This window comes from Anopheles marshallii, chromosome 3, assembly GCF_943734725.1.
Source record: "Anopheles marshallii chromosome 3, idAnoMarsDA_429_01, whole genome shotgun sequence".
Lineage (NCBI taxonomy): Eukaryota > Metazoa > Arthropoda > Insecta > Diptera > Culicidae > Anopheles > Anopheles marshallii.
In genome coordinates, this window is record NC_071327.1 from 11,452,478 (window position 1) to 11,477,323 (window position 24,846).

Consider the following 24,846-nt stretch of genomic DNA (forward strand, 5'->3'; position numbering starts at 1 on the left):
ATCGTGAGCGGTTTAGAGGACTCTTGCAGCAGGCCAAACCAACCGCGAAACGGTTGTAGCGCCTGATAAGTAATGAAGTAAGCAAGTAAGTTACCATTCATAGTTGTACGGTGCAGCATATGGTTACTTTGATCGGTACATATTGGAAGATGCATTACTATTTAAATTCCCGTCATAACTGTCAATTTGAATCTCTAGTTCTTTAGTTCAGTGCGATTTTCTGCTTATACGAACAGCTTTCAGCTTAAATTTGTGCAGAATTTCGCCTTCAAAATGTAAAATCACCGTCGGTACTCGGGCCGTTGCTTTTGATCGCCCATGATGTCTCAGTTATCACATAACGCCCGTTAACAATAACCGAACGTTCCTTCTTCGTCAAACTCCCGATTTCCGCACTTGGGGCCTGAACTGGGGGCCTCCTTGGCTGGATCTTTGCCTGGTTGGGTGCTTCGATAATCGCTATCAAAAAGCTGACAAAGGCTCATTATTCGCAACCGACCCCACCGGGACCGGGAGTTGGTAACTTGACCGGATAGAACCGACCGAATGGAGTCCGCACGAGTCTCGAGTCCGATGACCTCCCATGCTGAGGCGGCTCCACCGCAGTATGGCACAGTATGGCGCTCCGGTTGCCCTACCCTTTTGTGGGCTTCCCGTATGTAATGTGTACATAGAAATGTACACGGTTAGTTTGCCAAAAAATCAAGCCCAAAAGTTCATTCGTCCATCCGCTTGTGCGTTTCCACACCGCAAAGCGAGGGAGTTGGGTAAAGCCACCGTACAAGTTGGAATATAAGGTGGTTGGAAGGTCGGAGCCATGTTGTATCCAGCCGGAGCGGCAAATGCGATGGTTGTGGAAAGATTTTCCTCGCCAGTCAATGTGGGCGGAGCCTAGCTCTATCCCGCGGGATGTTGGAAACCTGCCGGATGGTACATAAGCGTCGCTCTCCGTCGCCAAACCCCGCTTCGGTGTAACTCGAGCCTGCAGGTTGGGAAAAAAAACCGATTGCCAGCACCAAAATGACATCCCGACGGCAGTCGTGTAATTTCCCTCGGTGGATGCTTTTGCAAAACAAAACAAAGCAAGAAAAAACACCTGCGCAGGGCTGGTTTCTAGCAGAGAGCATGTGCAGGACCGTCGGTGGCCCGAAAATGTCGTGCGGCATTGACGCGATAGGGAAGGGCCTGTGCCTGGGTGTGGACGACCGTGCGTGCGGTAGCTCTGTTACAGAAAAAGGCGAGAGTATTGTAAGCGAACGGGTGTAGGAATGTTGTGCATCCCCGTGTCGCCAGGGCGAACGGGCCATTGGGAAAAGGGACGCAGTAACAAACTATTGACAGATCGGGAACGGTACGGTACCATGGGCGGTAGAGTGGACTTGGCAATTAAGGATCATGCCTCCATCATCCATCAAGAAGCTGGAACGGCAATACAGCAGCATTCTGGTGGCTGGAATGCTGTAACGAATGAATTGTCCACCATCATTTAACAGTAGCGTCGCACTAACATCCACAGATACCCGTGCACTTCAATTATTCTCTCTCCCTTCCGGAAGGTGAAGACTTTGCAAAAAGCCTTGTCGAATGTCGAGTTGTCGAGGTATTTGTCTGTCAAAATAATACTTTGTAATAGCTTATTCTGCCTGTCGTGTCGTAAGAGATCGCACCCGTTGTAACCATCCGACAAACTCTCCGTACCTTTCGCAGGATGTGTCCGATGAAAAATTGTCTCTCTAGCTAGTGTGCTGCCGGTGGATTGAAACGGAGCAGGATTTAAAATCCATTTACCACGCCTGTGTTTCCGCAATGCAAAATGCAAAAGAACGAAAACGAGCTTCGCACGATGTACTGCAGGAAGTGTCTGAAAGGTTCGTTTTCCCCTCATTTCTTTTCTGTTCCGGTTCCGATACCCCAGCGGAGGTCAGGCAGTTAGAAAATCATGTTTTTGGCTTAGGTCGAATAGAATTAGGTCGTGTTGGTCCGACTGGAAGTAACCGCAAGCAACAGTGGAACAGACAAACAGAGGAGGCTGTGGTTTTAGAATCAATTTCTAAAGCGTTTTAGTGGATTGTGAGAACCCTGCCACGTTTTCAGGGCTTGTATTTGTCGGAAAAGAAGGTCTGTCTTGGTTTGTGGTTAAGCTTTAAAGCGTTTAAATTTCTATAATAGCACTTACTTAGGATCAGTGCAGGTTATTACACAACATTTGCTACAATCCGATGGGTTTCAATTAAGTTTATAATTTCATGGTCAATTTACAAACACACACATTTTTTTCACAGAAACAGAATTTTGGAATATTTAGTACTTATTTACTTATCATTATTTTTTACACATTTTTATAATTTCATGGGATATTTGGTGCTGCAGTAAGGTAAGCTATTCACTTCAAATATGATAGGAAAGTTGGAAGTTCATAAGCATTACTATCGTTTCGTACTGAGAAACTTTTTAAACTCTTTCTTTTAAAGGATAAGTTTGCAACAAATGAAATTTAGTTAGGGGCTTTTTTATGTTTATGGGGCCCTTTTCAGTGTTAAAATGACAAGCGTAGTAATACTACTTGTACTAAATATTCTATCCACTTTCTCATCATTTATTTAAAAAAGCCAAAATTAAATGTTTGTATTTCTTTCTGTGAAATGAATAATATTTCAATAATACTAAGCATTTAATAAAAAAAAACACTTAAGACGTGCGCATTGCATGACTTTAGGCGTTTGTTTGGAGATACTTATTGGAATGAACTGTTACATTCTAGCAAAGACAAAATTCTTCTCTGTTCTTTTTTGTTAGCTAAATTCTACAACCTGTAACTCAAACTGTAGCATAATATCGTTGCAATGTGACCGGAAAGAAAACATATTTGTGCACACTTACTGCAATACGTCACAGTAAACATGGCCGTTTTCCGTTAGCTTAACTTTTTCTTTCAGTGATAGTTTAGGGATAACTATTTCCTCCGTTTTTTTTGTCATACAACAGCATAATCTATCTCCCGGTATTACCAAGAGCAGACCTATGCGTCAACTGTACCGTGTCGTGTTTTCTGTTGCTTTGCTGTACGAGGAAAAGATTTTTCCGCAATCCTTTGCACCCTACGGCGTGGGTACGAGTGCGTGTAGCAGTATCGTTTCGAAACGACGATACATCGGAACCGCAGAACAAAAATAATATTTATTGTACTTCCAGCAGGAAACAAGAGCAGCAATGGTGGGTGGAGGTGGGAAAAGAAAAACAAAAAAAAAACAAACACAGTGAAAAATAGCTCAAGAAGCGCTTGCCCTGTGGTGGGTGTTGGGAAAAGTTTTCCATCGGGATACGCACACGACACGCAGGGACAAAGGAAGCCGGACAAGAGGCTAATGTTCTGGTATTTTGTTTACCGTTGGTCTGAAAGTCCCTTTGATAAGTTAACGGATAGCAGCATCGCTGGAAGGTACCGGAGTTTGAGGGATGGAGGTGGAAAAAAGAGGATAGTGGATGAAGTGGAGCATTCATGGAGCACCTTCAACGTAAACAGGCGCAACAAGCAACACATCCACACAACACACGCACCGTTGTATGCCTTAAGCCGATTGTAACAAAATAGCGATACAAGCTGTAGTGTGGAATGTTTTTCCGGATTTAGGGATCACTTCTGTTCTGGGTAAATGGTTGGGAAGCATTTTCTTGATTGCGTTGGAAGCGTACACATGATTATCATCCTGTTGTGTGACAAGGCTCTCGGGGGAACGTTGAAAGAAATATTGCACAAACGATGCTGACCATGGGAAGTAAAGAAAATAAACGAATCAATGTAAGAATTTCAAAGTGAGATTTGTTTTTCAGTTTTACAACCATAATAAGCCATAGGAGTGTATGTATTGTATTAATATTTGTTGCATTGCATCAACTAAACACTTCATAATTACTTAACGGCAATACAAATTCCAAAAAATAATTAATTATTCCAGTTCTTCAGAATCGTCGTACTTCGTAAATATCGCCTAAAAGAATGAAAATGACATAAAAAGTGTAAGCGCCTGTTATTATACTTTTCGCTTCACAATTTGAACTATTTGACAATACGATTGTTTGAGTACTTACCATTGTTCAAAGGGGACAGCATATTTCTTTCGATAAATCTTTCATAGTTCCATTTTTCTATTACACCAGTGTGTTGTAATTTGAAGTAAATTTATGGTTCAATTATAGGTTCAATTACTATTCATTAAAAATGTACAACATTTTACAATACGAAAAGAAAATCGGTTCGTTAGCTAGTCTGACCACAGCTGTCATTAGGAAATATTTTTAACGGAGAATTACCTCAGGGACTGATTTTTCTGCCCATTCTTGTACTTTTTGTCCAACGTAAAGTGCGGTTTTCTATGTATGCTTCTGGACGAAACGGGAGCTATATTAGTTGGTACGTCATTACCAGATTTTATTCCATACATTTGGTCGACTTTACTGACGTTACGCTATCATCGGCGACTTTTCTTATCTCGACACATTACAATTCAACCTCATAGGTGGGAGCTAAACAAACCAACATACCGTCTCTATACATTCCCGCATCGTACTAGTGCTTCGGGCGGTTGCAAGGTTAAAGATTTATTTTGTAAATTGAAAAATAACATAATTCTGTCCTAGATATTGCGGTCGCGGTCAGACGAACACCGTGTGTGTGTGTGTGGTCTTGAACACCTTAGCATGATACTGGCAAATTGTTTCCCATTATGGGCCAATTCCGTGGGAGAGATCGGCGCCAAACGCATCTGATTTGTAGACATTATGTGGTAACCATCCATGTCGTTTCTTTTTTGCTTCTCTCCATTCGGAGATGTAACATCAGCGAGCGTGAAATCATAAGAACTCATAGGAACATTGAAGATAGAATAAAAAAAAAAGAATGCAAAACTTGGCAACATTCGTCCCACGCTGTAGCGGTACGGAATAAAACTCAAATAGCCGGAAGCGTTAGGAAAAATACTTTTACCCCCAGAAACATGGTGCTGCAACGAACAAGTACGAATCTTTTTGCCCCTTTCCCCTATCGCGCCTCTACGGAACCTGGACACTCGGTCTTGAGCTTGTCTGCTGTGTGCGGTGTGATGTTTTTTGGGAAATTAAAAAAAAATCATCACAAATCGTGGAAAAACCCACCCCCACAACAAGGGCGCTGTTGCATGTACACCGGTGTACAAGTGGAAAACAGTACGGGGACAGATTTATGCCTTCGGGGTTACGGCACCGTTTGGCGTCGGTGCTCCAGTGCCACCTCCCTCCAGGTCGGTATACTTTTCCATCTGGTACATGTCGATCAGCAGCCGGGAGATGGGTACGGTACCGATCGTTTCCTTGAAGAACAGTGTCTCGATGGTGGTGGAACGGATCGTGCGTAATAGGGGCAGCAGTAGCAGAAGGCGTCCGAATCGGGTCGGCTGGCGAGGATAGCGTACGCGCACATGCTCGGAAAGGACACACTGGGCCTGGTCCTGTAGCATCTCGACCGGCTGTACGTCACACAGTTCGGACGTTTCTGTTGATGGAACGAGATGGAAGAAAATAGGAGGTATGGCTCAAATATTATTTTTGTCTTGTTCATGCTAATAAACGATTAGGTAGATTGCTTTTTTGATAATCGCCTAAAGTTATGCAATTATACGGTTTTATTTTAATTTTACACGAATTTTAAAGCAGTTAAGTATTGTATTTTGATAAACTATAATCCTAGAAAAGCTTACGAATAACAAAAAAAGGGTCAGAAATAGTGATTGATTGTGTATATATAAAGTATCTTCTTCTCGCTCCCAAAAAAAAATGTGGCATGTGTGGATTAAGTTCGAATTATAAATAATGACCATTACTTACCCGGTGAGAACAGGATCACCGCCTTCATACAACCCAGCTCACTGAGATCGGGCGAGATCTGTCGAAACCGGCAGAGTATCTCTTGCATCGTCTTCATCTCCAGCTGAGTAGCCGCATCCGGAGGCAAACGATCGCGCACCTGTGGTGAATCGAGCAGGCTGCTCAGATCCCACGGGACACTCCATTGGGCAAAGTTAAGCAGGAACAGTTCTTTCCATGATTCCTTCGATAGCAGAAAATGATAAGAAAGCAAATAGTGAGCTGTAGTGTTTAATCGGAATGCTATGTGCCGTGCGTTGCATACCTGCAGGAGTAAATGTTGATCATTTTTGGAGAGCGTTTGGAATGGAATTAAGCACCGTACCCATCGTACGGACATGAACAGCAATCGGGCCGTTGTTTCCTGCGGGAGAGAATATTGAGCAAAAACAATGAATTAAAGTTCCTTAAAATTGACCACCCGGTTGAGTCACATGGTAACGAGGGCTTACCTGAAGGATCTCCCAGGTGGGAAGTCGCACAATGGTTGGACCCTCGGGCGGTAACGCAGTTAGTGCGATCGGATGTGGAACAAGTGGCGGTGGTGGTGGTGGCGGAGGTTGTGCAGATCCCGTTGTTGTGGACGGTGGTGGCACGGACGGTGGCACGTGCTGGGCCGATGTTGGCGTCACAACACCGCTGGAGGCGCTACTGACAGGTGTAAACGCAGGGAATGCGATACTGCTGTTGTGCATCTGGTACTGGATGAACTCTTGACACTTGTCCGTGCTCATGAGTATGTCGAGCACACCGTTCTGGGACAGTGGCGACGGAAGGCTAAGACTGGTGGCGTTGATCGGTGTTGGGCTAAGAACACTCGAGCTACCGTCCACCGTGGAGTGTGGGCTGGTGAGACTTTCGGACGGTGAGTCAACGCTGATCGAGCTCTTCGAATCGGTCGGCGATGGGGGCATCGGTTCCAGCGACTTGTACATGTGCTGCATGTGCCCGGCCGCGGTGAATTCGAACCCACCGACGGACGTCATTTTGCCGTGTTCCATCTTGATCGGTGACAGGATGTTCGCTCCCGGCATTTGTCCCGGCCCGATACCACCATTACCGTCGCCACGGTTTGGAGCACCGAGTGTGAATTCGAACTTGCTCTGTTCCAGCTTCACTGGCGGTAATAACGAAGGTCCCATGTGATGGCCAAGCGGGGCGAATGAGAGCGGTTGCGGATGGTGCAGTAGCGTGTTCGAACCGGTCATGGCCGAATGGTGCAGTCCGGGTGGGAAGTGAGACATCGCGTGCCCGTAGGATGCACTGTTCACGAACGGACCGGACAGATGCGAATGTCCCGGGTGACCTCCGTTCGCCTGCAGGTGCTGAAGCTTCGGTTTCCGCGGGCCACGTTCGTGTTGAACCGCTGTAATTAGAAAAGGAATGAAGAAATTAGTTCAATCAATTGACGTAGTAATAGAGTTTTTGTAATATGCCAGAATATTCAACCAAAATTTACATCACCATCACCGGGAAATGAGGTTAATCTACTCTTAATGCAAGAGAAACCCCACAAAAAACAACCAAGAGCGTTAGAACATTATGCTGGCTAACATTTTCCTGGAGGCAATTTTATCCATTTCCGCGAAACGAGTTTTTACGACGCGAAAGTGGAACTTTTTTCTTTGTCATGCTGTTTTAATTGAACATGCAATCGATTCTTGCAAATGCACTTGATCGATTAGTGGCCGCAAGCAGTTTCGATTTGTTTCCATCTCCTTCGCTTGTTTCGTTAGGGATTTTTTGTGTGTGTGTGTGGAAATCTTTACCAGCTAAATTTACACTAAAGGTACAGGAAAAGTTTTCATTTTCAAATTGATTCTTATAAGCTCCTTTATGTAAGGAAAAACCGTAACCATTACAGGAATGTTAAAGCAATATTTATGCAATCCTTTCGTAAATGCGATTCGAGTATATAAAGATATATATTAGTTGACATCTTTTAGATACCTTTCTGCATGATGTGGTGAGCATGTCTGAGATTGTCCAGAATTTTGTCTGAAACGGAACAATTTATTAACAATGTTCTTTGTAGATGAAACAAATCCATGCCATTGACCAAATTCGTAGTTTGTAATACATATTGCATACTTTTAGGGAGACTTGTAGTGCGGAACGCATATACTAGCAATCAACCGTTGCTCCTGAAGTTATGCAATGTGTGCTAAAATTGCTTTGCCTTTGTGTAACTATTTGAATTTTTATGCGATTTAAAACATGTTTTTGTTAATCAAAATTGTTTGATTATCAAATAACTTCTTGAAAGTTGTTGCGTTTAAGTTATTCTTTCTACCCATTTAAGCTACTTTATCATGATACTTTTGAAAAAAAATCATTACATACACCGAACGAAACAGTCACAGCAGAGCGGTCCACCCCCTAATGTTGTTCAATCTAATTAGGTCATGTGAAAAATACGATCGAATAAACAATGTTTTCGAACCGATCGGACACGGTCACGTTCGCCTTCGTGTACGCCCCACCGAACACCCACTTCGCTCGATTATTACGCTTCATTTGTTTCGAAAAGGGACGAAATTTATTCGATTACCACCGCCGCAAAGCAGCGGGAACGGCTGAAGCTGAAGGTTAATTGCCACCACGAACGAACGGAAATCGATTCGGATCGGAAGGATCATCATCATCATGCTCAACATTATCTGTGTGGGGTGCGCGTTAGGGTAGTGAGAATGGAAAAGCAGCTTAGGATGCTGCCTCCGTTTCCGCTCAGTACCGAGTTCCCCTCGGCGCACCCTGTGCCGTGTTGTAACATTTTGACACATGACTTAACGCACATGGCACACAACAGCCTGTGGGAAAGTTGTCAGCTGATCGACAGCGCACACGGATGGTGGTGGTTGGAGAGAGAAAAAAATGCCTTTCCCCCTTTTTGGTGAGGCTTCTTAGGGTAGAGTGAAAGAAGAGCATCTTACGATAAAGCGAGGGCAACAGTATTAGACGGTCGCAATGAAGTGCATAATCCTTTCCTATCGGGTTTGATCGACATTTAATGTTTGCGAGCGATTTACTTTTAGACTTGGGAATGTCAAGTGTTCCGGTTGGTATCAATGGCGATTTGAAAAACGGATACGGCGCAGGGCAGGGTGGGCGATTATAAAAAAAAGCAGAAGTGGATTTCTCCTTGAGTTTGTATCATTTTTAGATGACGGCAAAGCCTGTCCCAATGCCAGATTGAACATTCGCAAAGGAAAACGGATCGGAATCCTTTTACTTCGGTTAAATGCTCAACTCCTTAAGTAAGAATTAAAGGAAGAGGCATCGAAAGGGAAAAGTCCTTCAACAGGGAGTGCTTCGGTGAACAATGATTAAAATCTTCCACAACATCGTGAATGTGAGGAACAGAAAGGGATCAGTATCAAAACCTTCTTTCGGTGTAACTTTTGACGCCGAAGGACCTTTAATCCTTTATTTACCCATCCTGCGTTACCCGACATCGAAAAACATCGAAACCATGTAATGAGTGTCTGGAAGGAAACCCGGCAAACGCGGTGTGTTGAAAGATATTATATTCCAACCATAAATCCTTCCAGAATGGGGGGGCCAGAATTAAAAAGTTTCCCTTCCCGGCAGAGCGGGGCATCAAACGATGCCAAGTGGTTTCTTGATGTTGCTTAAGACTTTTATGCAAAACTTGTCGGCCCGTTGCTCCCCGCCCACGGCAGAACAGCGTGGAGTTTCGCATGACCGAAAACTCCACACCAGAAGATACAAACCATCAACGAGGCACGGGACCTCAAACTCAAATATTGAACATGAACTCCCCGCTTTGGAATGGGGGTGAATCTGGCTCTGTTGTGGTGTGCAGTTTGAAGATGGAAATTTAGTCGTCCCGCCTTTCTTTGTGTTTTCCACTTGGTGGGGGAGTGGGCAAATTTCCTTATCCTGGGGTTTTCGCTAATGCGATCAGCAGTATGTGCTAAAGAAAATAGCCTCGGAAGGTGAAAAGATGCGGGAACATGTTCGGAGCGGATGATAATCTTGCCCAAGTTTTGGACACGGGTAATGATGATGGTGGCTGGAATATGATGGCGGAACTCTCTAAGGCTGACGATGTGATTTATTCGCAATTTGGCTAAGCTAACAGGGATGCTGGTATGGTAATCGTGTTCTGTGCAAACCAGCATTCTGAGGAGTGACATGAGGATAAGAAAGCGAGAACTTGAAAGCTAAAATGACAATAAAACGGTTTACTGTGGAGGGAAAGGGATTTTTTTTTCAAGTTGTTCGTAAAATTTTAAAGGCAAACGCTGGTAGTGCAATGATTTATGCAAATGTGATTGGAAAGAAGCATTATTTTAATGGCTTCAACACTAATATTGGTAAATGGTTCATATTGGTAAATAGGATTTCAATCCAAAATTTCCCAATATAAAATAATATAAAATAGTTGAAAGTAATTGTACTCTTGTGTGTATCATCGAAGGACATCGAAGGAAATTTGAAGGGCTTCCATAGTCCTATTTCAATATTGCAAAATCCGTCTTAAAGCTCGATCATGTAACTGATATATTTTAAGATTAGACATTAGACAAGACCAGAGTTACGGTAACACTGTTATATTCATTCAGGTACTTGGATGTTTTAGTAAAATTCTACACTAATAGCAGTACGACTATCCGTATCTTAAACCTTTTCAAACTATCTGAAGAACGACGTTCGTCCTTTGTCTAAAGTGTTCAATCTGAAATCAGTAGTCGCGTGAAGCTGTAGAGCAAAATCAATACAAACCATGACTCGTTCAACGCTGCTTACCAAGGTGTATACAGTTTCAAGATGGGACTCAGGTGTATCAGGTGTCTGATAGACCTTCCTAGGATTACATAGGATTTTTCCTTTCGGATGTCTCGTCCGTTCGCACGTAGAGCAATCCCTTCCAATCACATTCATCATACTCACTCTAATTGTCTACATTTAGGCGCAACAACAAAAGGTCTCTTTAAAATATAGCTTTTCACCATTGATTGCATACTAATAAGCACAATTATCCGTTACTAAACTAGTGCAAACTACCAAAGAACAAATCAAAAGGTCTGCCAGTACACGGCTTAATGATCATCAGCAAATTGGTCTAAAAAGCCCACTGTTGGGTGAAGCAAAATATTTGATTATATTGTGCTTTGTTATTCGAACACAATATTTTATCTACTTGCACATATTGGCCGAATCTGCATAAATTTGCAAACACTAGAAAAGACCACCCCTGGCAAACAAAATGCTTGATCAAATGGGGGGGAGGATGCACAACAACAACACAAAAAAGCTGTTTCCACCCCTTTCCAGCACGGGGCAAAGATCACTAAATCGTTTGTCGGATAAATATTGGAACCCAAAGCCCCGTAAGCCACGCCGCTTGCAGGCCTGCAGTTGCAGCAAATAGCAGCAAACCCATTGCACCGTTTGTGCCGTGGAACACATCGTCGCTAAATCGCCCATTGCAGTACGATCACCCGCTGCTAATCCCCTTTTCAGCTGAAACGAAAACAAATCGTTCGGAGCGGGTAGCTTGACGGAGGGTGTGTGTGTGTGTACACGGGGCCGGGAAAATGTCTGACAAATTTGGCATCATCAACATTGAAACATACAGTATTCAGCAGTGCGTTCGTGGTAAAACCAAACTTGCCCGTGTGGGTTGATGAGCGATGGCAACAGAGGGCGGTATCGCAGGCGCACACCGGCACACCGGATGCGGATTGTGGCACCACGGGGCCTGTGGCTGAATCGAAACTTTGTGCAAGGATATGTGCCGTCGTTTTCCACCCGACTACCTAACGCTCGTCGCACGCGGGCAACGATGTGGAAAAGCCGACCACGGACTTAGCACCCACCCACCCATCCATACGGTGCGAATTAAGATGAAAAACAACCGCGCACGCATGGTGGTGTTGAATATCTGGAACATCATCAAAAAGATTCATGACCCGACGCACCCATCCCGCGCGTTCCGGGAATGTAGCGGGATACTGGGGAAGGGGAAGTGGCTTCTAAATGAGGGACGGTGGAGCGGGAGGAGAGGGTGAAATGGGTGAAATGGTTGCGGCCAATGCCGAAACAACGCTGAGAACCGGGACACTTGTGTTGCCGCGCTCAAGTGAAAACGCGATACCCTTTTTTGGGCGCCGCGGTTCAGTGTGTTTTGCGCGGGGACATAAATATTTACTTGATACATGGCAATGGCTGCTGCATGCGCACCTTCGACATGATATGGTCCACATAAGCACCCGCACCACCCCCCTCCCCGGCACACATATGGTGCCGGATCGCACTGTTCGCCTTCATGACGGGGCAAAATCCAACCCCGATCCGCCGTGAACCCGAAGGGATGATGTGTGTAGGCGGAACGGATGCCACCGAGCCGCTCGGTAGCATTCGAGTGGCTTAGCAGCGAAATTAGCTAATTTATAATTAATTTGGTGCGCGATCAAAACAAAACCCACTTTTTCCCTCCCGGGTTGAGGGTGTTAATTTTTTGTTCGGGGAATGCATTTCCGGGCTCAGCGCCGTCCCCTAGCAAACCCCTTTTCCAGGTAGGTCAGTTCTATACACACACACTCCCTCATGTCATGTGGAAAAGGGCGTTTTTTTTACACGGTCGAATTCATGTCTCGGCTTTTCCTTCCACCTTGTCTGTTTTTGGGGAAAGCGCATTAAAACTTCATAAACAGTCAGACAAGTTCCCACGGAATTGGGAAACCTCCGCCGTGCAGCTTCCATCGAATCGCATTTGTACTCTCTCTCTCTCTCTCACCTCACATGACGGGAATCGTTCCGGGGGATTCTTCTAACACTGCTAGGGATCGCGTGGGTGGAAGGATCAATATGCGAGATCCTGGCCGAGGGTGGAACGAAAGAAAAAAGGGCACAGTGTAACAACATCCACGCCGAGGTCAGCGGGATTCGTGCCGCTACCTCAATTCGCTAGAGCGCAACGATTCGTTACGTGGTACATCCGATTGACCGATGAATTTTCTTCGACCCCGGTCAATCTTTCTCGATGGGATGATGGAAACTCGGTACAGCTGTTGTTGGTCGTCACCACTCTCCTTCGGTCTGGACAATGGTCATCAACAAGTTGAATTGTGAGCATTAAGAGCGGTCTATCCGGCTCACAATGTGAAGCGATTACACATGTGTGTTTTGTAGGGAAATAAAGGTCTTCGGTTATCATCGGAACAATGAAAGAGAAGAGAGAAAATTGCTTGGTAATGCCCACAGAAGGCAGTGAATGGTTATCGAATTGCTAGCTAGACAATTTACTGGGCTTTATAAGGTTGTGAGGTAGTGGGAAAACATTACAGAAATCTTTAGGAATTTTGTAACTGAAACTTAAACTCACTTTTTGTTCATGTCTGCTTAAGATTTGACCTGCTTGGGATGTGTTTGTGATACTGCCAGCGATGTGGGATTGGGAACAGATTGGGTGAGGGAACATTAGACTCGTACGACGGTTGAAGCGGAAGAGAGCTTATATTTTTAATTGCTTACAATATATTAGTTACAAACTAAAACTAACACTAATGAATTTACCTCGGTCCATCTCGCTAGTTCGACCCAAGCACGAAATATCGTGTACAGAAGATTGCCTAACTTTAGGCTACAACAGGATGTACGACGCCTTAAATTGTAAGAGGAAATATCCAATAGGTAATTTGCTAGAGCCTACTACAATTGGGTGTGGGACACCCTTTAGTATTTTCATTGCTCTTGATTCATTGTGATTACTAGTGGACTGTTTGTACAAATGTTGTTGTGGACACAAAATAAAAGGATAAGATCCTCCGTTTGAGGTTTAGAAATGAAAGTTTGTCGGTAGGATTGCTGCTCACCCAAGGAGCCTCCAGTATATTGTGCCAGGACAGATTAGTCCAAAAGTTCGCATGTTTTGTTTTCCGCTGATACTGTTTTACGGAAAGAACAACTTCAAGCGAACTTTTCATGCTTATATCCCAAACCATCGCGAACTTTGAAGGATTGAAGTCGCCGCAATGTGTCCAACTACAATCCAAGATAAGACACCCTTTCACAGTTCGGAGGGAAAAATGATTCCAAACTCGTGTAACTTCAGACTAAGATTCCAATTGAATTAAATAGGTATGGTCGTTTTTCATGAATAAAAACAAAACGCCGCGATCAGTAAAATCTGAAAGATGTAGGCATACCATTAAGCTAAAAAGAAGCAACTTTTTAATACAAACAGTTTTCTAAATAAAACACACAACTATAGCTTTTAGTACAAACAAATAGTCTACGTCTGTCCAAATTACTCCGCCATGGTCTCTCCCAGGGTAACCACGCCTAAAAGTATGCAATGAATGCTTGAAGGGTTAATTTAGAAGGAACATTAGGTAACGGTGGATACTGCTTTAAACTTTTTTTGTCGAAAATTGATATATTAGTGTATGTTACTAAAAAATGGGTTACTAAAAATATCTAACATACGATTCTGTGCTACGACAATCATAAGTTAATGTTAGAAGTAGCTATAATATGCTCATATGTTGGTGAGAATGTATGTATACGGTAGCACACAGACACGTCCTTACTTTCACCACCTATTTTTTTGTGCCTTTTGATCGTTCATTTTCGATTCGATTCGCTCAATCAACAATCGTATCAACCGCAAAAGCGAACGAGTGCACAAAGCAAAAGCTCACCATCGCACGAAATATGGCTTCGGCTGACAAAATGTGCCGCCGACCCACGGCCGCCACATTATCGCCAAACCACTAACAGAGGACATTACTGGAAAATATCGCTTTCCGGCGGATTACAGGGATTCCGTTTTTGGTTTTCCATCAAATGCCCGCACTTAGTCGAGCGTCACTTTCACTCCCCCGGGCACTCCCCAGAAACCGGCACCCAGCGGGGGTTGAGCGGATCGTATTTTCCACGCGATGAACAAATTGGTGACAAGCTTCTTAACGCTAGCCCGACAGAGATCCTGGCGCTGTTACTTGTGTGCGCAAAACCATGACGGGAAGGGAGGAAAAAAATGGCCCAAACTCAGCACCGTGAAGTAAATCGTGCGCTCCCGAACCGCACGGCCACACGGAGCGCGAACGGTGGTGGGAAAATGTAATGGAACGCTTCATTTGATTTGTTTGCCAAGTCGGAAGCGGTGTTGGCGATGGTGAAAAAAGCGATGCGGAAAATGATGGAAAATGCCGATTACGCCGTTCTACATCTACGTTCACTTCCCGGTTACGGCTGGAGTCTGGTCGGAAATCTGACAGCTGTGTTTACACGCAGTCGTTCATTTGCAGGCGTGTTCCCGAGCTAGGGAGTTGACGGTGTAAGGTGGAAAATTGTCGCATCTTAGCGACAGTCGGCAGCCGGCACTCACATCAAACCGCAACCGTTCGCAATTGATTAGCATTCCATCACGCCGTAATCAGTGCTAAACGCGAAACGATGCGTAATGCCAAACGATTCGCAAACAACGCCACACCTTCGTTCTGGCGAAACCAAAACCACGAACCTGATCCGGGAGGGTACGTAAACTTCTTGGCAGGTGTCGCCGTACTTACCGTCCTTGTTCATCGCCGATTGGAAGCACTTGGAAAGCCGACAGGCGCGGCACTGGTTACGATGGGTTTTGTCGACCGGGCAGCGGCCCTTTAGCTCACCGGCCGCCTTACACGTGTACACTCGGTTTCGATGTATGCTGCGCTTGAAGAACCCGGAACAACCTGCCAGAGAAGATGGGCACGCGTGAGATGCAAAAACGGGAAAAACACCTCGGAGAGGATGCAGTTCACATCCGAAGAGCTTACCATCGCAACTGTAGATTCCGTAGTGTTTGCCTGAGCTCCGATCTCCGCACACTTTGCACGGTATGTCTAGCAATCTGTCACCTCAATAGGTCAGCGAGTATCCGGAAATGAAACGAATATACAACGGTTATTATAGGGTCAAAGGAAAGAAAACGAGAGCGAATAAAAGTTTAGTTCGTAAGTCACATTGCCATGCTGGCCGATATGTAAAGTTCAAGTTGTCAAATACGTTGCGTGGATTGCATAACGATAGGCGCTAACCAGTAAAAATCCCCAAAAAATGGTATTCAGTTAACAGGAGCGCTTATAAATGTTAGCATAGTTGTAGATTTAATTGAATCATGTGTTGCATTTGAACAAAATTATGAATTTTTTTAAAACAAAAACAAGTTTCTATAAATTTATGTCTTACGTCTACGAATTTATGACACACATACGGAGGTAATAAATAGTCCCTTTTTAGAGACTACTCATCAATTTGGTAATTCCATTGCATAAATGCAGGCGAAAATACTCAATGTTCGTATGTCGGTGTCGTGACGTTAAATTTATATATATATTAAATTTATATTCTTTTAGCTGGCCTATCTTCGTGTTATTTATGATGTAGAATCTTTGAGAACCAAGCACAAGAAGTAGATTAAAAGAATTAGTGAATAACATCGTTTACATTCTCTGAAAATCATTTATATAAACTACCAAAATATGGTGAAAAGTTAATTAATGTCTATTGGTATTGTGAGTGAACCTTTTTTTACTTTCTTCCACTCGGGAATCACTGACTAATGAGCTTTCGTTGGATGGTACGTTTTTGTTATTCCAAGAACTGAGCTTCATTTACGCTTGTTGCCTTCAATCTTCTGCCACTCGTTGGGGTATGAAAAACCAACGTAAAGTGAAAGATCCTTTTGCTTCACCTTCACACGAGTGTGGCAGCAAAAATAAAGCAATTATTTAGTCAGTCCACCCCTTTTTTTTGTTCAGCGCTCGAATCTACCTCTTAAGAGGATTCACAGTCAACACGCCGTAGCCCGTTTGCAGTGGTGCCGTGCCAAAAGGGACACAAAGCGTGCATCGGTACAGAAATCAGCCGAATCAGGAAAAGTGAAAACACTCATTTACTCACGACCCGGGGTTTGCTTACGTCCTAGGCGTAATGCCGTTGTTTTTACAACGTCTCATGCTCATTTGCGTGTTCTTTTTTGTTGGTTCTACACCCCGTTGTACATTTAATGCTGGCTTTGCTTTTGATTTGACATTTGGCAACACTTCTCACGCAAGGGACTGCAAATGGTGCGATCTTGCAAAAGGGCATAAAAAGACTAGACTATGCTTGCAGGGTTTATTTTTTTATGCGGAAGTATTTATGAAGTGTCTTCCCATTTTAAAGTGGGTTAATCGCCACGTGGCATAATTTTCAGAAGTTTTTTTGTTGATAAATGGTACTAGTGGACAATCAATAGGGCATCCAATAATACAATGGCTGTAAGGGAAAAATACAAACATAACTCAAAAATGTAAATAGAATAATTTGAACTGTTCTATTCTGTACTTGAACTAATGTATATCATCAGTTTCAAATCAGCGCCACTACCGAGCTTCACAAATGAAAAGTCTTTAATCATCGTATTTTGTACGTAATATTGCATACTTTTGGGCGTTGAAATAAGTTTTTCAGTGGATTCATCAACAAATCATCTCTTAGTGACATGGTATGCGGAAAAGTTTATACACATTCAAATTGCATACTTTTAGGCACTTCAACCCATAATACTCTCATTCTGTACACCCATGATCTTGTACCAGCTAATGTTTTATTATATTAAAGTGCTTAGTTATAACATCATTGTTTATTTTCTAAAATGTTAACTGGATGTTTGCAATATTTACGTCCCTTAAACAATTTCTTAGTTGCTACCAGAAATATCTATCCAACGTATGAAATGAATGTGCAAACAATATGTGCCATTATTTCACCAATAAATCGATACGTCACGATTTTGAGTCAGTTTTCACTTTCAACCTCTCGCCACTCCAATCAGCTCGTGCCCATCAGCAAGATTTACACTTGAATCTGTACACGTTCACAAAGCCACCGGGCTCACGGCAACGATGTCACGGTGTCGTGTCACCTGCTCATCCTATGTGTGTGCCAACTTTTCGGCTCCGGCGAAGGAAAATGTTTGCATACGGACGATGCACACGGCCATGGGACTGAACCCGGAGTGGACGCTGCGTTCACCATCCCGTCACGAATCCGAATCGAGGCGACTAAAATCAAACCAAGCGACTTGACCGCTGTTCTGTCGTACCATGTCACATTAGTAGACATCCAGACTCACTACTGGGTCCATGCCCGATCAAGCGTTCAAACAAAGAGAACACATCGAGTGCACAATAAATCAATTGCATCCATAGTCCGGCTCGGTACCCTGTAGTGTCCATATGCCAAGTGCCTCGCTGTGAAAGTGCAACCTTGCGTAACTTTCTGATATTGTGATGTGGCGCCAATTGCGAGTGGCGTAGTACACTTTTGACAAAATGGCGCCCGCTTGTGGCCGTGTAGTGCAGGAGCGGTATGCAAAGTGATGTGACCGAGTAGCGAGACGAGCCTGGAGCGGGGTCATAGGTAAACATTCAATAAACAAACGTTCGACTCGGTTGGCTCGGCATCCGGAGACCAAACCCCGGACATACTCGGAAATCGTGTTTATGAGGTTGATGTGCACACAGGCACGGGTGGCCCCCGTGTGCGCCGAGCGGTACAAAACCAACATTGAAAAATTAATCAAAATTTTAATTCATGTTTTTCTAACGCCTTCCGGTCGGCTGGTTGTCGGCTTGCATCACTCGAATCGATTATCGAGATGGCTTTCACACTCGGCTCGCTTTACCCTCGGGAGGGCGGCCGGGAAACCGGTTGAACCCTTTTTCCCGGCAGTGTCTGTGACTCTTTCTGGCTGCTGGCCTTTCCGGTGCTGCGATTCGAAGCGTTGTCATTGGGTTAACGAGAGGCAAACGCTATTTGCGTTTCTAATCCCCCTCTCGCTTCGAGACAAACCGGAGCGTGCCTTGCGGGCCCCGTTTGAGTGGGTGCCTTTTGGAAACCGGTGCTGGTTTGTCTTTGGTTTTTGGTTTATCCTGACCTGGGCAGGAGTTGACATCGTCGAGATGACGCTTCTTACCGGGAAGGTTGAAAGTTTTTCATATTTTGGAAAAATAAAACCGGAACTGATGATCCTTTCGTGCGCTCGGTATTAGAAGCCACTGCCTTGGTAGAACTTCCGACTTGATGGTTCCTATTTTTTGGTACACACTTACCATCCACCCATCCCACACACCCTTTCCTTCCCTCCGGGTTGCTCGACAACACTCGATTGTTTTGTTTTAATTTTAAATATTTGTGAAAGGAAAACACTCGTTACGGCAGGGATTTGAGAGTGGTGGAAAGCGTTGGCCAGCACTCGAGCGTACCGGACGCCGATAGAACAACAGTCGCAACTGGTGGGGAAGGAAAAACTGGTTCCGCTTGGTGCACTTGAACACCGGGACGGGGTGTGTGATTGGTGTTTGTTGTGATGTTTGAAGCATTGTAGTATTTTGCAGTGCACTGGGTGTTGCCCCCGGGGTGGGAAGGATAATGTGTAATGTGGTTATAACGTATGTTTCCTTTCATCAGTATCATTGTGCTAGTTAATTGTAACTTTTGTTATGCTAGCGTATGATTGGAGTTTTTTGCGTAAGACGATGTATTTGTTAAACAGAATCGGTGGAAGAAGAATCTTTCGATTCATGTCTGAATACACGCATAAGCGCCTGAAGGTATGCAGTACACTTTGTAGCTATCCCAAAACATTGCGAGGACTTTTCAAAGTTTATGGAAATAAGTGCTCACAATTACGTTTGTCATTCAACATAGTTCCAAGGAATGTTAACGTATAGAATGATTCTTTTATTAAGTGTTTACAATACAGGTTTCTAAAAGAACGTTACAAATATGGCTCTATTTTTTTTTGGAACATGACAAATAATCTTAACGATGTTTTAAATTTCAAAATATGTTTGCCTATTTTTAAAACACCGGTTTAAACATGAAGGTTAATGAAAGTTAATTGTAATGATAAAACCTTAAATTAAATTATTTTTTTTAAAGATTTGCGACAGTTTTGACCATTCTTTTCATTCCCTGCAGCATGTAAGAGGAAAGTAATAACATAACCCTGGCGATAGCATATTTTCCTAATTTTTTTTAAACAAAACATTTTCAGAACTGATTTGTCTGCAATTTTGTATGTTTTATTTTTGCAATTAGCAATATTTTTCAAAAACATCTACATCAAGCAACTATAGCTTATCTTTGCCTGATTCATACTTAAATTGGTTTAAACATTATTTAATTCATATGAATATTTAGCAAGTATCGTAAAAATAAATCATTGATTAAAAGCGCCTGCAGGTATGCAATACAAAATAAATTTATGTAATATTTTTTAAAATAATTTTAAAAGTTTTGTGGTTTTAAATAATTTGCAAAACATGCTTATTTATTGAATCAATTTATTACGACAAACAATACCGAAAAGTTCATGTAAGTTTTGTTCTTACTTACACGCAGGCACCAAGACAAATATATTTCCTAATAAATTTATCATAAAATAAATGAATGAATAAACTTCTATGAATAAGCTAAAGCAAAATATATAAATAAACATCTGTCAAAGTTATGTTGGTGTATACAATTAATGTGCTCCATATTGTAAAATGTGTTGCACATAAACTCGAAATCAACTGTACGCAGCAAAGTACAGTGCTGTACTAGCGTAACGCCTGAAGTTATACAATCTTAACGACAAATATGGAACTGTGAAGATTTTCCGATTGTCCATGATTTTACTAATGAAAAAGATAACTGTAACTTGAACTATAACATCTAATAATTCCATTCGTCTGTAATCCGTACCTGTTCCCATTCTGCGCGGTTGCCAAATGAGTTTGAAATCCACCGTGAGCCAAGTAGCCTGAATGGCTGCACACTGCAACAATATTCCTACACCGTGCTTTACCGCGTGTTGTGAGATTTTACCGAAACTGGGCCGGGAATGAAATCACTCAAAAAAAAAAGGAACACGTGAACACAAAAATCCCACTGTGAAAATGACTTTGTTGCTGGCACGTTTTAAACTGAGCAAATGTATTCTTGGCACAGAACGTCGGCCACTTGGGACCACTCTCGGGTCACTCGTAGCACCTCGTTTAGACGGAGGAAGTTTCTCGTTTGACTTTTGTTTCGTTTATTTTTTTTGCTTTGTGAAATTGAAATAAAAAATAGCACAAATCCACAATCACACCGTTAGGCACACAGGAAAGAATAAATGTCGAACCAGTTGTCACATTGCAGTGGTGCTCGGGCAGTACACCGCTTGGGTCGTGATTTCTTTCTCTGGTACACTTTTTTTCAAGGGCCACTACGAATTGTTTGCACCTAACCCCAACTTTTGGAACAACTCGATTCGGACACCCGACTTGACACTTTAATTATTCCCAACGGCACGAACCCGTCTAGCACTGCAGCAGGCGATGTGTTGGTTGTTTGTGCTCCAACGTCAAAGCCTTCCTGGGTCTGTGTCTTGTCACTCTTTCCCGATGTTTTAAAATTGGCTTTGGTTGCTACTGCTGCAGTACGTTAAATGTGTGTGGGCTAGTTGGGGACCAAAGAACACACGGTACTCCGGGCATCCATCATCGTTGCACGTTCTCGCTCGCTCTCTCTCTCACACACGGCACAAAACTAAAATCCGTTCAGATTGGGGAGCAACTGTCGAAGCCTTTTTCTTGCCGACCCGATGACAGTGACACCACCGCCTGGCTGGCTGCGATGGAAGCTGCGTAAAGACTGATATCAAAATTGACTTCATCCTAGTTCACGTTGGCTGTCGTCAGCCATCGGTTGGCTTGCTAGGGGGTTGAAACCAGATGATGTCTACCGCCCCGGATGCCCTTCCCGTGCAATGCGTCTCCCATCTTTTCCGAAGCTAACCACGGATTCGTCGGTGCCTTTCGTCGTTAGCTTCATGTCCTTCCGGCTCGCACACATACACCGTGGCCCGGATGTTCGAGTATCCACAGTCACCCTAACCGTTTCACCGAGGGTAGTTTCGTATCACAGCAAGGGTGAAAGGACGAGCGAGAGCGAGTGAGACAAAGAGAGAAAGAGAGAGAAAGAGGGAGAGAATGGGAGAGACACCGACATCGATGAGTGGTGGCCTTATGTTCGAGCTAGGGGAGATCCCCAGTGTTGCAGTCATCCCGACATCGTATGTCAGTTTGTGAGCCCTTGGTGGAAGGCACAACTGCTAATACTCTTCACCGGCGGCTGTGTGGAGCTGGGTTGGGTGGTGCCACACTGTCAGTAGCGTAAAGTCCGACCTCTGACCGACTGCTGCTGTGTGGCAACCGCAATCGAGTGTATGCCATCTTCCTACCGAATTGTCCCCGCATGTCGAATCGCTACCTCGCCCAGCTACAGGGCTCAGTTACACACGTTCACCCATCGCTCGCACCTTAAGCCTACTCCAATGGCAAGTGCAATGCAACTTTGCAACACCGGGACATAAAATATGCCGTGAGCCTCCACGTTTTCCGAAGAACGTGAACAAGCTTCTATTTACTAAGAAGCAATGGACGCCATATCCTTCTGGGAGGCGTGGCCTACCTGATGATATATTTATTGCCCGTACACTAACACACAGCCACAGCAAGGGGCGTGGAGTTTGCGTACGAATATCCTTCCGCTCTCGCGTACACACGCACACCAGCGTACGCTCATTCATTCATTCATACCTCATCAGCGTATCCTTTCGTCCCAACCATTCATTCATCCATCCACACAGCAGCAAGGAGTTGGCGATAGAGAGTGAGAGCTAGAGATCCAGTTGCAGTGGGTACTCGCCCGTTTACGCACGGTTTAATCAAGCCCGACATACTTATACACTATGCTGTTTGGGCACATCTCGATTACTTCCCCGTGTTCGCCGGAAAGTCACGGATGTGAGAAGCGTGCGAGATTGTTTCACGCAAAGCCACATGCTGCGAGTTTCCTGACCGGAACTGTGTTACGAATACTGACTTCTCTTTTGATTTCCTTTTTTGGTTCGGTCAGGTCTAATGTGGTTGATAGTGGGTGACTTTCGTAGAAAACAGTCTACTAAGTTGTAGTGGATAGACGATGATCTTGTGATTGTTTAGAAGGGATAGTTATGAAGACTGTTCACTACAAAGTATACTAATAACACAACCTACTGTTGGAATACATTCCAATTATTTTTGGAGTATGTTTTAAAAAGGATCTGTTCGAGCGTCTGCCCATCTTCATCTTTATCACTCTTAACAAACTAATTCATTTTGTTACAGTAGCCTTTTATATTTTTTGGTCATATTTAATTTGCCAGGACTGGTAACGTGCTGAGTATGATACCGAACACTTACTTACCTACCAGACGCTATAACCGCGGTTTTGGTCTGCTGCAAGAATTCTTTAAACCATTCTGAAGGACGCCACTCCAAAGCACTCCATTTCAATTTGAACCAACCACGCTTCCTCTGTGTATGTGGACGATCTGAAAGGACTTTCAGGATGGGCTGGGTCATCCGGTGTCATTTTCATGACGTCACCAGTCCACCAGCCTTGGCGATCCGCTGTACGACAACTCATAGAGCTCGTCATTGTAGTGGCTCCTCCATTGTCCTTCCACACATACGGGGCCAAAAATCCTTCTGAGCATCTTCATCTCGAACGTAACTCAGAGGGTTTCGTCATGTTTGAGAGGCGTATGTGAGTACTAGAACTATAAAAGTTGTATATAGTCCCTGGTTTCATTCTTCGTGACAGGAGTTTTGAGTGGCGAAGTTTCCTCACTCTGTAGAAAGACTGATTGGCAGCACCCTAGCGCGTCAAAAAGTTTCGGCCTTTTAAAAGCTGTTTCACATCTCAAACGAGATATTTGAGGTCCATTCCCAGATAACTTTTGAATGTCATGGAGCGTAAAGAGTAGAGAAATTTTGTTAGTCGTAACCTGAACCTGAAAAACTAAGTATATCTCATTAAATGTCATATAAGTTCATTATATTTCAAGAGTATTGTACACTCTTTTGATATAAAACAATAACTCTTATCTATTGAATAGAATATCATTTTAAGCATTGTTCAAATAAATGGTCACTTTATATGTATTTTTAAGGAAGATGAATTAAGATTTACTATTTTCCATGGTTTTTCCGATAGAATAGATGAAGAAAAGTTACAATTAAAATTTATTAAGATAATTACTAAGCGTTAGTAATCAATCAACATGAGTTGCCCTGCAGTTCTTAATCTAATGTTTAAAAAAATGTTACTCTACTTAACAGAATGTATATGATGAAACAATATTATCAGAATATCCTCACATCTTTCGAGAGATATGGCAATTTATTTTGTGAGGTCTCGCCACCGTAAACGGCACACGATACACGTTGGCCTTTCAGCAATTTCACACGCCTCTGCCATTAACGATAGGTGGCACTTATTGAAGGAAGGAATAAATCATAAGAGCAGCATCAGCCGCATACCATCGTGAATGTCGAGTTCATGTCGTTGCACAAGGCGAATGAAAAAAAGAAAAAAACCCAACCAGGACTCTCGCAAGCCGTGAATCCGAATTCGTGACACTGCACTAATTGAGAGCAATTCCGAGTACTTTGCTGGGTGGGAGTTTGATTTTTTTTTGCATCGCCTTACTTTCTTATTAAATGTATTTTACATTTTATTTCATCTCTTTCCCTCACGGCATACCACCTACTTCCTGTGTGTCATTCGTGGTACAAGGTACCGGTCGAAAGCACTTTCCGTCCCACGGGGTATGCACTTTCTAGTGACAAAATTGACGGTAACACCGGGCCACATTAAGTGGATGTGACAATATTTCGTGTTCCTGCTGTTCCACCCGAGCGGATGCTTCTGCACTTTGCCACCAAACCAAATATGTATCACGATCTTTTGCATACCTCCATCCTCCGCTTTACCATTTGGGGCTACGGAGAAATGATTGATTGATATTGATTCGGATCGAGGGTGAAGGTGGCAGGGAAATAAAAGTACTGGAAGAGATGAATTATTGTT

General features: G+C 43.5%; 1 protein-coding gene across 1 annotated transcript; it reads right to left on the minus strand.

Annotated features, from left to right (window-relative positions):
* Positions 1-5,216: 5,216 nt before the first annotated feature.
* Positions 5,217-20,659, minus strand: LOC128710748 (protein dissatisfaction). Its single transcript, XM_053805603.1, has 7 exons — positions 20,650-20,659; positions 15,690-15,770; positions 15,444-15,605; positions 6,351-7,264; positions 6,164-6,262; positions 5,860-6,082; positions 5,217-5,527 (listed from the first exon to the last, which is right to left on the minus strand). Exons 1-7 carry the CDS (start codon positions 20,657-20,659, stop codon positions 5,217-5,219), a joined length of 1,800 nt encoding a protein of 599 aa, XP_053661578.1.
* Positions 20,660-24,846: the final 4,187 nt, after the last annotated feature.

What these genes read in the sequence shown, in the direction of transcription:
- LOC128710748 (XM_053805603.1), bottom strand. An exon ending in CGGAATCTACAGTTGCGATG is followed by an intron (nt 15,606 to 15,689) that starts GTAAGCTCTTCG and finishes CTTCTCTGGCAG; the next exon opens with GTTGTTCCGGGTTCTTCAAG. An exon ending in GGTGATCCTGTTCTCACCGG is followed by an intron (nt 5,528 to 5,859) that starts GTAAGTAATGGT and finishes TTCCATCAACAG; the next exon opens with AAACGTCCGAACTGTGTGAC.